General features: G+C 42.6%; 1 protein-coding gene across 1 annotated transcript; it reads left to right on the top strand.

The window, feature by feature from the left end:
• Positions 1-8,175: 8,175 nt before the first annotated feature.
• On the top strand, positions 8,176-15,376 carry LOC134481924 (uncharacterized). The gene is made up of 5 exons (XM_087587076.1): positions 8,176-8,317; positions 9,058-9,220; positions 10,378-10,509; positions 10,967-11,143; positions 14,786-15,376. The coding sequence occupies exons 1-5, from the start codon at positions 8,185-8,187 to the stop codon at positions 14,868-14,870; spliced, it is 690 nt and encodes a 229-aa protein (XP_087443202.1). The 5' UTR covers positions 8,176-8,184; the 3' UTR covers positions 14,871-15,376.
• The last annotated feature ends 1,415 nt before the right edge of the window (positions 15,377-16,791 follow it).

Raw genomic sequence — 16,791 nt, 5'->3', positions numbered from 1 at the left:
GGTTGGTTACCAGCTTGATTTTACTCAACTCTTTAAAGCCACCCAAACAAGTGGTGGGTGGGGAGGGAGGTGGCCTGGAGTATTCTGGATGCCCCTGTCGCTGCGGCTGCTGCTGGCCGCCACCCTCCTCCCCTCCGGATTAGATAGTCAATGTCACTCTTAGCCACTAGACCCGGATCTGCGTTTTGCCTTTTGTATGGGTGGATCACGAGGTTGTCAAGTGTGGGCAGAATCTGGGAGACAGCTTTGCCTATCGAGGTTGGTGTTAGTCTTTGTATGGTTGCCAGGAACCAATTCCAGATCCTCTGGAAGAACAGTAAGTGATTTCAACTGCTGTGATATCTTCCCTGCCCCTTCCTCTATACTTTGATCTTTCTTTCTTTTTTTTTTTTCTTTTCCGGAGCTGGGGACCGAATCCAGGGCCTTGCGGTTTCTAGGCAAGCGTCTACAACTAAGCTAAATCCCCAACCCCATACTTTGATCTTTCTGTAGTCTCTCTGACTCCATCTGCCATAATGAAAACTTCATCTCATAAAACACTGTGGACAATAGCTACTGTGAAAAATACCATAAGTTGACAGAGCCTCCATTTTCACATAAATATATAAACACATAAATACCTAAAGAAACACAGAGACACACATAAACACAAGCACAGAACACACAAAGACACACAAGACACACACAGCCCAAGTCATCATATTCTTTAGTAATTCTGTCCAGAGCCAAGTGGTTATAGGGATAGAAGAAAGTACAATTCCCAGCAATTTCAACTGAATATCATGTAATGCATATTTATGAAATGCATACTTCACAGTATTTTAGGATTCGAGTACATTATACTATCTATCCTTTATTTTCAAAAGTATCGAAAGTTATGAAGAGAATTCCAGCCTAGTATCAGACTTGTGTCCATCAGAATCAGAACAGTTTGCTGTTTGAAACTTTCTTTTATTACAACTGTTTCCTAATGTCACATAGGAAAACCGGCTTCAGCCAGAAATGCCTTTAGCTACCACATGCATCTGAATCTCACCCTGGGAAAACCATGAGAATCCATGAGAGAATGTGTGTGGCTCTTTGATGTCCAGCTTTCCTGTAGGTCTCTTCTGGCTTGCACGAACACCACTCCTTGATTCCTCCCTCTAAATGGCCGTGCAACCTTCTTGCCTTGCTCTGCTGCTGGTCACTGACAACTTGAGGAAGGTAAAAATTGCCTAGTGTGTTAGTGAAGCAGGCCTTTGAATGTCGCTCTGAGGGGTTTTGGGGAGAGAATCGACGTAGAGCAAACTCTGAATGGTGGTAACACCATAACTCTCAGGCCAGGTGCCTGCACTGAATGGCACAGAGAGGAAGCTAAGAGCTAGAATTTCCCTATTTCTGCTCCCTGCTCCACCCACATGGTAAGAGTCTCATTCACATCCTGCCAGCCAGTCCACTTCTACCAACTGCACCTCTCACGGCTACACTCACCCCTTCTAGGATGGAGTCTGTGCTTCCCGACTCTGAGCCAATGGAACCCTCCTTTCTTAAAATGCTTCTGTGACAGAATGGGAAACACGACCAGTGCAGTCACTGCTTCCTTCTGCCTTTTGCAGTCTCCTCCCGCCTGGTTCCCTCACAGCCTTCGCAGTCCAATGTGTCTATAAGAAAACAGGCTAAAGATGTCACCTTAATTCTCCTTTGACTTGTCTCTGGGAAGAGCCTTTTGCTACATCAGCCCAGATAGAAGAGTGAACGAGGAAAAAGAGAAGAGAAGACAGTAGATGGCCTAGGCAAGGGATAACTGAAGTTCTCCTTGTAACACAAGCTACTTCCCAAGATATTACCACTAATCCAGTTTCTGTGTCAATATGACCCACAAAACCTAACCACCTATCATTAGAGCACATTTGCTGACAAAATTTTGTTGCAGTTAAATTTCTATTATATGTCTTTCAAAACACATCTAAAAGTGGAGTGGGCTTTTCCAGCTAGATTCATGACCTCCTCTCTCCCACACAGCACCCATATTCAAATCACCTGTGACATCTTGTTTCCTAAACACAGGTATGGCTGTCACTTTTACTTTTCTCCATGGGATAGTTTAGGTAGAATGACCTGACCACACCTGTCCATCAATGATTGGCCTTCTAGCTTTAATGACTTCGAAAAATTTATGTTTGTTGATAATGGAAATCCTCCCACAGTATAAAGTCATTTGCTCCTGCTCTCAAACAGAGGAAAAGAAAGAGAGAGAAGGTCTGCCTGCTAGGCATAGTCAAGGTAGGTCAAGGCCTGTTGGCAGATTTTTCAGCCTGCTGAGGTATGGAACCTTAAGAGAAGGTGTACTTGAGGCTTAAATTTCTATTGACCTTGGTGGATAAAAACGAGGTAGTTTGGGGGATGGGAATGAATGCATTGTTTATTTTAACAATTTGTTTCTGTCAGCTTGTGGTTATGCTTCCCACAGTGCTATAGTAAAATAGGGCTTTGAGAAATGTGCTTGTTGTTTCCTTGTACCCACCAGCAGCCCTTTCATAGCTGTCTCTTTCCTCTTTTTTTGGCCTTTCCTCATCTGCCCCTCAGAGAACCTTTCCACTTCCTACCAGTCAGTCCACCAAAGTAGGGCCATGCCGTTTCAGGAAACTGGAATTTCTGAAAAGCCCATTGAATATGGAAAGCAATATCCCCCAGGATATGTCCTGCAGCTCAGAGTAAGATGTTGCAAAAAGAGGATAACTAACTGATCTCCCACTTTGTGCTTTCAAAAAGAACAAATACTTCAAAACCATAGTTTCTTCCGCCTCTCCATTACAGAATCTGATTTCAGCCCTGCACACTGTGCTCTCCTGGATCCATGGATGCTAAGCTGCAGGTTCTGGAGATGCCAACCACTCAGATGAATTCAATGTCTGCTCAACTCAGTCCATTCATTCTCAGTTCCTGGAGTCAATCCGTCCACCGACCCAGACGCCCATCGCCGATCGAGAGTATTCCACGCAGCGGATCGAGTTCCAGCAAGCAGAAGGATCTTCAGTCACAGAGCACATTGCGGAACTTTCCTGACATGCTGGACAGAACTAAGAGGATAGTGAGAAACAAGTTTGTGAAAAGGATCCTATGTCGCCATCTTCTGGGAAAATACAGAATTACATCCTATTACCTTACTTTGGAGTCTGAGGCTTCCTTCTAGTCTCCCATGTGCCTCTGTTCAAGACATAGATGCAGATATTCACAGCCAACCATTGGACTAAGCCTGGGGACCACAATGAAAGAGTTAGGGAAAAGCCTGAAGGAGATGAAGGGGATTGGAACCCAATATGAAGAACAACAATATCAATTAACTGGAGCCTTCAGAGTTCCTCGGGACTAAACTACCAACTAAAGAGGATATGTGGTCCCGGCCATGGCTCCTGATACATATAGTGTAGAGCATGTGTAGCAACAACTGGCTCATCTGACATCTCTGGGATGGGAGGCAACTGGCCCTGTAGAAACTTGATGTCCCAGAGCAGGGGGATGCTAGAGGGGTGAAGTGGAAGTGGGTAGGTAGGTGGAGGAGTGGCCTCTTAGAAACAAAGAGGATTGGGAGGGTATGGGGGTTCAAAGTGGAGAGACCAATGATGGGGATGACATTTGAAATGTAAACAAATAAAATGACTAGTGTATAATAGATGGTGACAGATGTCTCCATAAGGACTAGATATTCATTATCTGTAACAGGTTCATTGAAAGTCAAAATCCATAACTGTTGTGACTTACTTATTATTGAAATTTCACATAGATGAACACAATCAACATTTTAACTTCTCTCCTTGCACCCATAATAAATCATTAGTTACCTTTATAAAACAATTTAAAAAGCAATTAGTGTTTCTACTCTCTTAGGCTTCGATACAACGCCTCATTTTACTGTCCCTCTCTATGTTCCCTCCATTGCTGCCCTCTCCCTGTCTCTTCACATTTCACATTCCTATCCCTGACAGTGTCCCTCAGCAATCCATGAGTGAACTTGTACTTCCCTAAATGAGGACAGTCTGGCCCACGTCCCTAGACCCTCACACTAAACTGATCATACAGTCACACAGATTGAAGAATCAACAGCTAACACCCACACCCACATTTCAGTGAATATGTATCCCATTTGTCTCTTTCAGTCTGGATTGTCTCATCCAGAATGACTTTTACTAGATCCATTCATTGTCCTGCATAGTGCATGCTTCCTTTTTGCCTTTTGTAATTGTTAAGCAGCAATGCAGTGTGTAAATGCACCATGTTTTCTTTATGCAGTCATCCGTTAAGGGACAACTTAAATATTTCCAAATTCTAAGCATTATAAATGAGCTTCACTGAACATGGTTGAGCAAGGGTCTGTATTCTAGGATGAATCAACATCTGGACATGAGACCTGGAGTTGTATCTTAAGGTACAACAATTTTCACCTTCCTGAAGAACCATCATACTGATCTCCGAAGTTGCTGTAGAAGTTTGCCTTTCCACCAGGAGAGTATGAATGTTCCCCTTGCTCCATAACCCAATCAGCTTGAGTTGTCACATGTGTTATTAACCTTAGTCATACTGACAAGTGTGAAAAGTGATCTCAGAGTAATTTTAATTTGCATTTGCGTGATGTAGAAGGATGATGAATATTTCTTATGAATTTCTGTCATTTGAGTTTCTTTTATTATGAATGTTATGCTTAGATATGTAGCACTTTTTAATTATTTTTCTTCATATACAGTGTTTTAGTTTTTCCAATATATATTTATATTAGCCTGTTGGGCCCTACCTTGGAGTGTTTCCCTTCCCCCTCGCTGTGCCTTTCAGCCTACTATGGCCAGAAGTTGTTTACACCCTTGGCAGCTTCTCTCGGTCCCTGATTTGGGGCCAGGACCTTCCATGGCACCCATTCCTCTTGCTGAGCCTTTCAGCTTCTTATTGTTAAGAAGTTGTTTACGCCCCTGTGTTGGGGCCGGGACTTGCCACGATGCAGATTTTTCCTGTTTTCCTATTTTCCTGGTTGGGGTTTTCACCTGCTTTATTGTTTTTCCACGGCTTTTGCCTCTGGTATATAAGGAGATCTCAGTAAAGCGTGGACAGCCTTCTTTTAACATGAATGACCCGAGTGTGTGTTTCTTCTTAACTCTTATAGGCCTATGCCCGGTTCTGAGTGTCCTGATGACACAGGCATCATCAAATGGAGGTCCCACCAAGATTGGAAAAGAGAGGACAACCTGACGAGATGGTCCCAGGAAGCCGGCCAGTGAAGGAGGGACGTATTGGGGAAAATGGGCCAGGAAAGGTCCCAGTAAGCAGGATACAGAAGCACCGTGGGCATTGAAAGCACGTGCAAAGAAAAATAAAGATTTGGGGTACTGGTGAGTAAACCTTGTAAAAAGGGACAAGGTAATAATGGTCAAATGTTTTTGTGTACGTGTTCTTTTAGAGTTATGCTAAAATCTAGAGAAGCAAAGTTAATTCTCATCGATGCTTTTAGTCTTTGGACCCTGATTAGAGACAGTTTACACCCTAGACAAGAGAGAAAATGGTTTGAGAAAAACATTCCTCCCAGACTCTCCACAGATGCTTTGGCAAAAGAAGGAAAGTGAGATTAAGCTTTTTAAGAGCTCTCCTGGGGACATCCTGCCTCCTTGCTGGCTCCTATTGGAGAAGTGCTTATTTCTGGTTCTGTGTCCTTTAGGTAGGGTATCTGCGTCCTTTTGGTGGGACACCATCTAGCTCCTTCCCTCTATGTCTATTGTCTGTCCTTGTTGCACCAAGCTGTCCATGGATGTCAATGTATGTCTGGGTTGTGCTTCTTGTTGCTTGAATGTTTTGTGTTTCATGTTTAAAAGAAAAAATGGTGAAAACTTTAAATGCTGGTTGATTTCCCCCTTGATTTAGTTTTAAGTCCTTTCAAGAAAGGAACAAATAAATAAAACAGTTTCAATTGACCTTTGGAGCCCAGCATCCTAGATAACTGGTTATCTCTGGTGTTAACTGCCATGTGTGTCTCTGACTGAATCCTGCCTCAATGGAGGAATGTAGCTAGGAGCCTAGGTCTATCCACTGGGGAAGCTCCCCAGGGGGCTGGCTCAATGTCTACACTAGCTGGCCTTAAAGGTGCCAGCAGCTTCAAAGCTTCTATGGTAATGGAGCTGTTAGCTGTTTCTCTTAGAGAAATCTTTGACTGTGATATTTGGAATCAACAGGTAACAAGGTGCTTCTTTTAAAATGACAGCTAAAGAAGTAAAAATGGTGTTTGATCTAAGTACTAAAGATATGTGTAGTCACTTCATTTTTTTCTGTTTGGTTTTAAATGTATAATAAGCTTTACATGTCTTGGCTATAAGTGACTGGCTTTTAAGTTATTGGGTATGGTTGAAAATTTGTAATATTTGTAATAGAATGTTGGCTTAAAAAAGGAGTCATTCGAGAAAACACGTGGCATGTGCCAACCCAGGGAAACAGGTCTAGATTGGGATAATATTTTAATATAACTCTTATCATGGAAACCGGACTTGTAAAAGAATTTAGGGCAATGTCTCTTTGGTGAGGTATTAGAGCCTGCAATATCGATCCTTCATATGCAAGGCTTGGCCGTCATACTTTATAGCATGAGGAATGGACTTGGTGTTTTGGAGAGACTGGATTTTGGAGGATAGTTTGGTGGAGGGTGAGTTTTGCTTTCCAAAGTTATGGCAGTGCTCTGATGTTACAAAGGAAACTTGAAGATTGTGGCTAATGATTGCCAGTGTTACATTGACTACAGTTTACAGTCTGATCACAGACAGACCTCGGAATTCTAACTCACACATATCTGTGCTTAAGAAAAAATCAAACAGGTGTAGATTGTCACAAGGGTTGATGAGGCTATGGAACTTATAAGAGCATGACAGCCTGCTTCCTCCAACTGCTATTTCAAGAAATACATATAGAATTATTATAGATTTAAAAGATTGGTCTTTTTTTCTTTTCTTTTCTTTCTTTTTTTTTTTTTTTTTTTTTTTTGGTGCTGGGGACCGACCCGGGGCCTTGCTCTACCACTGAGCTAAATTCCCAACCCCTAAGAGATTGTTTTTATACTGTTTCTTGCACTCTTGGGTTGTTGTGAAATATTTCATTTCTTGTGTTTCCTTGGGTTTTGTTTGACTTGACCATACATTTGTATGCCTTTTTGAAAGAAAAATGTACTAATTTTTATTTATTTTGGTGAATTGTTCTTTGGATGACTTTTGTCTGTGGTTCCTCTGAATGCAGTTCCAACGGTGGCCAGAGAGACACCAGATACTGAGTTATAAATGATGGTTAAGCACCCTGTAGGTCCTCAGAGTGAAGCCAGCAGGTTGCCCAGGTTGAACTCCAATTCTAGCTCCCAGTGCACCATGATGTGCTACAGCTTCTCTGCTTCCTCCTGCTCTTCCTTGGCCAGCAGCACCTCTGCATTCTGCCCCTCCATGGCTCTCGCTTGGGTCTCAGTTCCTCCCTCACCTTTGGGGATTTTAACTTTAAGAATGGACAGAAAGTTTACAATTTGATGTTTGCTCTATACCTGAGAAGCTTTTTTGCCAGGAAAAGGGAGTTTCCATTGCACAAAATGGGATGGTAAGACAGAGATTTCAGGAAAAAACATGGGTGAATATATTGAAACCATGACCCCTCTCAAGGCACAATCCATGAAACAACAGGTCCAGCTTGCATACATTTAAAGGAGTAGGAAAAAATATTGGCCTCTAGGGAACAGTAAAAATTGTGGCAAATGGATTATATGTCACATGCACGGACCCTGGATTTATACATTTCAGGAAGAAGAATATCCCTCATCCACGGTCTTTAGATCTTTGGCTGTTAACCAAGATGTTCTATCCATTTCAAGGCCTGATACAACTCTCCCTCTCCTCAGCAACTGAGTTGTAATGAAGGAGTGAGAACTCTGAAGCTCTGGAAGGAGAGTGAGCGAATGGGTGTTCCCTGGCTCAAAAGTGAGTCTCTGGAAAAGCCACTGCAGAAACTGGTCAGTCTGGGTGGAGGTAGTTAGCAAGTAAGCTATGGCATTTCCCAGTGACATCACCGGTAGTGTCTTCCTTGGAAATTCTCTTGTATCCAGGAGACACTAGAATGTTCTGTGATGTCAGCAGTGTTGTGGTGACACCAACTGCCTGAGCGATTTCCCTTCATTTCCTAATGGGTTCCCGAGGAGGCATGTTCTCCAGGATCCTCAGTCTCTTTCGGAGGGACAATCATATCCATGCAGGCACCAGACCAAGGCAGAGGGAGGCTAGCCTTCCATCACGTTGGAGAAGAAGACGAATGGAAAGGTCCTTGAGGAGGTCAAGTGAGTACTGGGCAGGGCAAGGGGAGCTCCCTGGAGGAGGTTGGCTTGTGTTGGTCCTTCCAGGAGTAGGACGTATGATTTAGAGCCTCAGTCTTCCTAATGGCTGACCCAGACACAATAATTTCTGATCATTAGTTTGACAGAAAACCAAGAACTGTTATATGTCAAGGGGCTTTCCTTGGATCTCTTTAGTGTCCTGGGCAGTGTCAAAGAATACCAGGATGAGCCTTTATAAGAATAACAAAGTGTCTCTTCCAGGATCGGCTGTTGAAACACTTCATTCTCAGCAGTGTCCTGTAGATTACTTGGGTAATTGATGCCAAGAGGGATACTCTCCTGGTCATATATCAAGGTCTCAGTTACTTTGTCCTTGAACACACATGATTAGGGATTCAAGATGTTAAGCAGTTTGAACTCAAGGACTTACCTGCCTCACATCAGACATTAGCTGAGAAGGTCCTCCAATTCTTCTTGTTTAGGCCAGCTTTAGAATTTCAGTGACAGAGGAATGGATTTAGGAGGTGTGGTCTATATCTATGATGGCATATGTCATCATATGGCTCTGACGGTGGGAACAGGGAACTAGCTGAGTTCAGCTTAAAGATAGCTTTCTTGCTCTGTCAGGGATTCACTGTATCTGTAGAACTGTTCATCCTCAGACTTCTGTTTAGAGTAAGCATAGTTTTTCTTGACACTGTGTCCACATATATGCCTGTTTACTGGTATTTATCTACCTACAGAGTTTGATCAGAAGGCATCGTCCCAACCCTCCACGACACCTGTTGAAGAGGAGAGAATGAAGCGTTTAGAGAACATCAAAATTGCTCTCCAGAAGATGCAGAAGGAGAGAGATGAACTCAGGAGTATCCTGGCCGATTACCCGGGAAAGAATTTAAATGACAGGTAGTCACAATGCAAGTTCTGTTAAATCCACATTTCCTCACATCACAGTAGGCTACAACTCCAGGGTGTCCTCATGGTCAAAATCACTTTCCTGATTGCATCAGAATGTGAAGTTCAGATGGGAATGGGATGGTGGCACAGGCTATTTTAATTCCTACAAACGTAAATCATAGCCTGTGGCCTGATTGTATCACTGCTGAGAGTGAGGGTAGTAGTGTGTGTGCTCTCATTGTGTGGTTTAAGGAGACTGGACAGGTGTTGGCTTGTGGGAATTTCTAGGTGCTCTGATTATGACCAATCATTGTTGTAATTGACGTGGAGATGCTTTGGGTTCAATAGGTCCTGTGATGAGCTGGAGGGACCCAATCCCACTTGCTGCCTCACAGTGTGTGACTGGACTGACAACAGGGGATCATTGGTTTTCTCTGATTTTATTCATTGTATTTGGAGATAATGCCACATCCTTATATTTAATTGGCATTCTAATTGTATTTGAGAGAGAGAGAGAGAGAGAGAGAGAGAGAGAGAGAGAGAGAGTGTTTTGTGTGAGTTTGTGTGTGTGTATGCATGTGTGAGTGTGTTTGTGTGTATCACTTAAGATCTGGGTATTCTATGTATTGATTTGGCCTGAGAATTATCCTGTGTCAATTTCCATGGCATGATAATGATGAGGGTGAGAGCCTCACTGTGAGCAGTAGAACATTTCACATCTGCTCAGGTGGACGCACATGGAAATCTCCTGGTGCGTGTTATAAATTCTTTTCCCTGTAAATACTGTTCATGTTCCTTTGGGTTTTCATGTAGCAATAGATTCTATGATTGAGAATTGTTACCTAAGAACAGGAGAATAGTCTTCATGGGCTTAAGTTGGAGCCTGGATTGTGACACAGGGTCCTCGAATGTTCTTGGCAAGCTAGTCTATTCCTTCAAACCCCCTCAGGGAGCTCAAGCAAATCAGCTCCCTCCTTCTGTTTCCTGGCACTGCTGTCTCCGTGTTCACAATACTAAACTTAATAAATATCAAATGACCCAGTACCAAGAAGCAAGGGCGTGGCATGTCCTAGGCTGGGGTAGTTCAGGATTCAGTCTGAATTCATGTAATTCTTGAATCCTTCATTCATAATGTTATTTCATCTTTGGACCATGCCTTACCACAGGAACAACTTTGAGTCTGAGATGCTCACGATGCAGCACCAGGAAGTGATGACCGACATGAAGAAAATGAGCGAGCAGGTCAATAGAGCTTTGGTCAAATGTACACACCTCACACTGGAAAATGACTGGTACTGGTGAGTAACTTACAAGGTTGTGACCCCAGCACAGGGCACAGCATGTGTCAGCCCATTCTTATCTTTGAAGTAAAGTAGGATCAGGCTTTATAGGGTTTGAAGCAGACAAGGAAGCCTGTGTCTAAGGAAGGCTCTAGGACACACAGGACACAGAAAGATTGGCCTCCAAGCGACATTCTAATAAAATGGACAAATAAGCACACATGGGGATTAAGTCCTCTTCTGGGAAAAACTTGAATCAATGGTGTCAGGTTTTTGAGAAGTGCCCTGAGTCTTCTGGAATGTGGCTCTTTTCTCCATTTGACCTGTCTCTAGGTCATGCTCCATGGCTACTGTGGACTTGGACTATAATCTGAGACTCTCTTCAGATCAGGACCCTAGAAGAAGTAATGGACTTGGAGACGTGGGAGGAAGTTGGAGACTGGCTGGGAGTCACCATTTTTTCTTTGTGTCTCAGCCGCAGCTTCTGCCCCCTCCTAACTGAGTTGTTTGAGCTGAAGAACAATGCCCAGAGAGCACGGCATGAGAACAGGGAGCTTCTATGGGAACAGATTGCACTGGAAGAGTCTATTAAGGAAACAACAAGGTTCTGTGGGGAAGCCAGTATGAAAATCCGTGTAACAAGCAGCCTCAGGTAGGATGAATGAAGCATCAAGGGCAGGTTTTCCTGATATCTAAGCATAAACCAAGTCAAACCAGTTTAACCTTTCTCCACCTTATCCAGACACTCTCCTGGGTCTCATCCAGTTGTTCATCTCTTTGAACATTTACAAAACTTTCTGTGATGTTAGCTTCATGCAAGAAACTGGAGGGTTGACAACCAAATCCTCCTGCTCAACTAGAAAATGCATTTCCTTAAGGGGGATCTGTTGATCACACATTGCACACTTACATGCCATTATGCTAGAGGGATGCCATGAGGTAGCCGTCTTTGTAGTGCACAGAACTGATTAGAGTTCAGTTCAATTGCCAAAAGAATGGCTCTCATTGTCAATCATGATGGGGCTTGTGAACTTTCTCTCCTTTTCCCCGTACATTGAAAATGGTCCCTCCTGCCTGTCCAAATCGTGGTTTCTAGTGACAGAGCTTGAGAAGCAGTTTGTCCGTCCTGTTTTATGTCAGTGTTTTAGTGTTCTTTCCTGTGGCTTATGTCCTGGAGCTGACTGGATGAACAGGGATGTAGGAAAGACTTCTCTCAGGGTGAGGGTTTGTGTGAGATGTGTGAGGATTAGAGGGATATTTTTGTCCAGCTCTCTCAACCTAGTGTGCCCAAGAAGTGCATTCCCTACACAGGTTTACTCTATAAGGGATGGATAGCAGTGTCTAAGCTCTCACTTGACACATTTCCTTTGCCTCATCTGCATTCAACAACTGTTCTTCCAGCATGATGGCCTCCCCATTCTTTTCTGCTTCTCACTTATGATTTCTGTTCTCTCTCTCTCTCTCTCTCTCTCTCTCTCTCTCTCTCTCTCTCTCTCTCTCTCCCCCTCTCTCCCTCTCTCCCTCTCTCCATCTCTCTCTGACTCTGTGTGTGTGGGGGGGTGTTTTTTGTGTGTTTGTGGGTACATATATGTGTGATCATGTTTATGACTATGGTGCATATTGTACTTTGGAAGTTGTTTGTTTTAATTGTTTGTGATATGGGGGTCTTATATATATAAGTGTGTGTATATGTGTGCTTTTTCACATGTGTGTGTGAAGTCATCAAGTTTCTGAACACAGACACATATATATATTTATATATATTGTATAAGTCTATATGTGCATATTTAGAAACATGTAAAAGTATACACACACTAACACACACACACACACACACACACACACACACACACACACACCACAAACACTCTGAGAGAGAAAGAAGAAGAGAAAACATAATCTTTCCAATTACATTTTAAACTGTTCTTAATGGGGTCTTGATCACTATTCAAACTATTTACACTGGGAAAACTATTCATAAATATTGATATTACTTGGAGAAAACTTGAATAGGGTACAGGGATGTGAGGAGAGGCTGCTGTGTGAAATCTATATACCTCAGTATAGAAACTGATGACTCAGAGCTCTTCTGCCTTCTTTGCTCTCGGTGTATAGTAACACTGGAAGGTCATGTGGCTTGTTGTGTCTTCTCAGCATCCTGGTTATGTTAATCATTACCTGCCACCACTTTCTTTCCAGATTGGCCTAAACTTGGTTGAATATACCTTGGCTTTGGAGTTTGGACTGGAATTTGTTAATTGAAAGATTAATTTGCTTAGAGTTGAATCTGCAAGCAGAAGATGTCCAGGAGTTATGCTGAGGTGGAATCACATCTTTGCCTCAGACAGAAACTTAGGCTCAAAATCGTCCAAAGCACTCACCCTGTGCTGTGTTGTGGCACTCTTAACCATTGTTATTCAAAATCATTTGATCTGAGTGAAAATCATCTGTAAAGAGGGTTTAGAACAGTGATGACCCTCAGACATTGCTGGAGGTGTCAAATGGGTAGCCCTGTGAGAAGCTGTGTACAACTCTTGTGAAAGTTCAACCTTTTGACACAGCGATTCCAGAACAAGAAGTAGGTGTGAGCAGAGAAACTGTGGCATATTAGTGTTTAGTGGTTCACCTCAGAGCAGCCATGAAGCAAAATTACCCAGATGTCCATCAGTCAGAAAGTGAAAAGGTACAATGTTGTCCAGCCCTTCCATGGACTGCGGCTGAGTTTGATTATACCTGCCAGCATTTGGCTTTGAATTAGCCTTCTCTTACTCGAATTATATCTGATAGCATCCCAGTACAAGTTTTACCTTGGATTGTGGTTATGGAGATTTCCTAGCTGTTTGTGCTGGTAGTTTGTTTCCCCTGTCAGGTACTGTATGGTAAAGGGACCTCATATTGGAAAATGCAGCTCACTTTGCATGCACTGGGAAACAGTGAGCAGAGGACTGAAGAGGCTCACCTGCCCCCCCCCCCAGTGCTCTGTTGCCTGAAATCAGCCTCCTGTGCACGGCCTTGTGACCTTGCTAAGCAGGCTTGGCTAACAGGCCTAGATGTCACATTTCTAATTTCTGATTTTCAGGGGAATACACTTTATTGGCTGAGCTGTCTTTAGGCTATGCTCACTGTGTACTTACTCCACTCCAGGTTTTTTTTTTTTCTTATGCCACAATAGTAGACTGGGTGATCCCTTCTATTACCATTAACTGGGAAACTAACCACATTCTGCAAATTACTCTGCTTGTATATGTGAACAAATATATTTGGGTGAGTTCAAAAGTGTGTATGTCTGGGTGTTTGTCTGTCTATGTCTGTATACATGTATGTCTCCATGGACAATATAATCTTCTAATGACCAGGATGAGGAGAAAATGGAGGAAAGTCTGCAGGACCCCCTGAATCAGCAAAAACTGGTCACTGAGCAAAAGGCCTAGTCTGAGAAGATGCAGCATCATTTCGGTGTCACTGAGAGGATTTGAAAGCACAGGATGAGAGGACCCAAGTAGATTCCCTGTACTTATAAACTGTCTTATTGGGTGTGTGACTTTCTCCATAGTTCTCAGCACCTGTCACCTAGGAGCAGCTCAGAATATTTTTCTTGTCCATTTTAAAAGAAATTCCGTCCATGAAGTGTATGTGATCCATAGAGATTCTGGCTATTGTGTACTGATCCCTCCAGTCTGTGCTCTCTTGTATTATCTGAGCCCAGTGCCTTTAGGTCTCCCCACAAATAGTTTTACGATACACATAAACAAAGGAGTGGTATAGTTTATTTTCTGCATGAGTATCTCCTTTGGACTTCAATGCCTACCCTCGGCAAGATTTCCATGCAGCATATTCTTGCCAAGTATAATATCACTTCAGTGTTCATGTACTTCTTGAGATATTGTTCCTCTGGGTCTTTACAGATTTTGAGGTTGTCATGTGGACCCCAGGCATATTCCTGCACTGGAGGAATTATAATAGTCTTCATTTCAGTGATGGCCAGACTTCCAAGGCCTTCCTATTGTTTTCTAGTTTGTTCATATCTCTCCTCATCTGACATTGAGACATTGCTACATGATATTAAAATATAATGTATACGTATGATTGGAATTATCTGCTGTTCACTGTTTAATTTTTAGCAGTTTTAAAAGCTGGGAAAATATGCAGGCTTGTGGGATCTCTTACCCTTCTCTCTTGGGCATGAGAGAATGACCTCAGATGAAAGATCATCCTGGATTATCCTGCTGAATTGTGCTGCTGTGTATGGGATAAGTGACATGGCAGGTTCTCACCAGGCCTTTTCCACCCCTAGGTCTGAACACTGCAGCAGAAGCTTTCCCAGGGCACAGAGCAGGATTACAGCTCTCAGAGACAGGACTGTCCACCAGGAGCACTGAGGGTGCAAAGATTGACACCACCTCCCACATCTCAGTCCTTGTAACCATACCAATCTTGGGCTAAATTTGAAAGACCTTGAGATGTGGCCAGGAACACGCCTCACGTTTAACCTTTTGACGACTTGTCCATCAACAACCAACCACTCCAAGTGAGGCAGGTCTACATTCATCTTGAGGAGATTTTTACCATCTTACCTGCCGTTCTGCTGTGTTTGCAAGGCCAGCAACAGGCTGGAGTTATATGTTGAAGAATCAGCAGGAATTGAATGCTGACTAATTTACTTGTTATATTTGTTTTTAGTTTGAAGTTTGGTTTTATGCATTTGGTTTTATTTGTTTACGTTTGAAGTTTTGGTATTTATTTGTTAACTTTAGTTTTTTAATTAATATGCTATATTCTTAAGGCTATATACATTGAACTCATTGACTCCCCACTTTAAAGTGTTCTCGAATAAATCAATTTTTGCCAATAAATAAAAATGTGACCTTTAACCCTTCACTCACAAGACCGTCCTGAGTCGTGTGTGGTTCTTCCTCCTGTAACAGCACAAGTATAAGGCAACAGTGGTGCTCTGCAAGTCTCATGCAGCTTAGGCTTTACCATCAGTTCACAGCCAGCCAGAACTGCACAGGAAACTGTGCTCTTGATGTAGACAGTGTATCGTGCTCTGTGGATCCCACATACATGACGAAAATTATCCTTGCTTTATCCTTGTGCTCACAAATTTAGCTTCCTTTATAATGACAAACAAAGGAGAAACACAAGTATTTCTCTAATACATTAGAGGAAATAAAAACATTCAGTATAGGAATATAAAAAGCGATCAGGACACACAGAGCTGTATGCCTCTGCATTCCTTATAATAAAGCATCGGTTATAACTGCACATTTATTGAATTCCAGCAATTTTGGAGGAACGATATTTTTAAATTTTTTTATTAGATATATTTCTTTACTTACATTTCAAACGTTATTCCCCATCCTTGTTTCCTTCCTTAAGCCCCCATTCCCTTCCCTCTCCCTTCCCCATATGTGTATCCCCTATACATCCCCCTTATTGTTCACCACTATTCCCCTGCACTGCCCCTGGAACATTTTCTTTATTGTTTTTGTTGGTTTGTTTGTTGTTATTCTTTTTCTCCCATTTTTATTAAATTGGGCATTTCTTATTTACATTTCAAATGTTATTCCTTTTCCCGGTTTCCTGTCCATCAGCCCCCTAACAACTCCCCTTCCCGTTCTAAATGGGTGTCCCCTCCCTGTCCAACCCCCATTACTGCCCTCTCCAACATTCCCTACGCTGGGGGTTCAACCTTGGTAGTACCAAGGGCTTCCCCTTCCACTGTTGCCCCAACAATGCTATTTACTGTTACCTACGCAGGGTCAGTCCATGTGTCAGTCCAGTCTTTGGGTAGTGGTTTGGTCCCTGGAAGCTCTGGTTGGTTCTTATGGGGTTGCAAGCCCCTTCAGCTCCTTCAGTCCTTTCCCTAGTTCCTCCAATGGGTGTCCCGTTCTCAGTTCAGTGGTTCGCTTCAGGCATTTGACTCTGTATTTGACATGTTCTGGCTGTGTCTTTCAGGAGAGATCTATATCCGGTTGATGTCAGCATGCACTTCTTAGCTTCATCCATCTTATCTAGTTTTGGTGGATATATATCCATATCTATATCTATATCTATATCTATATCTATATCTATATCTATATATCTATATATCTATATCTATATCTCTATATCTATATATCTATCATCTATCTATCTATCTATCCATCTATCTATCTATCTATATGGACCACATGTGGGGCAGGCTCTGAATGGCCGTTCCTTCATTCTCTGCCCTAAAATTTTCCTCCCTATCCCCTCCTGTGAATATTTTTGTTCCCCCCTTAAAGGAGTGAAGCATCCACATTTTCGTCATCCTTC

Source organism: Rattus norvegicus, chromosome 15 (genome assembly GCF_021556685.1).
Source record: "Rattus norvegicus strain SHRSP/BbbUtx chromosome 15, alternate assembly SHRSP_T2T, whole genome shotgun sequence".
Lineage (NCBI taxonomy): Eukaryota > Metazoa > Chordata > Mammalia > Rodentia > Muridae > Rattus > Rattus norvegicus.
Note: the sequence above shows the minus strand (reverse complement) of the source record. Positions and strands in the feature narration are given on the sequence as shown.

Bases quoted from the DNA above. Each gene is read 5' to 3' on its own strand.
- LOC134481924 (XM_087587076.1), top strand. From the start codon at position 8,185: ATGTTCTCCAGGATCCTCAGTCTCTTTCGGAGGGACAATCATATCCAT. The intron at 10,510-10,966 runs GTGAGTAACTTA...TTTGTGTCTCAG, and splicing joins CTGGAAAATGACTGGTACTG to CCGCAGCTTCTGCCCCCTCC. The intron at 11,144-14,785 runs GTAGGATGAATG...TTCCACCCCTAG, and splicing joins CGTGTAACAAGCAGCCTCAG to GTCTGAACACTGCAGCAGAA.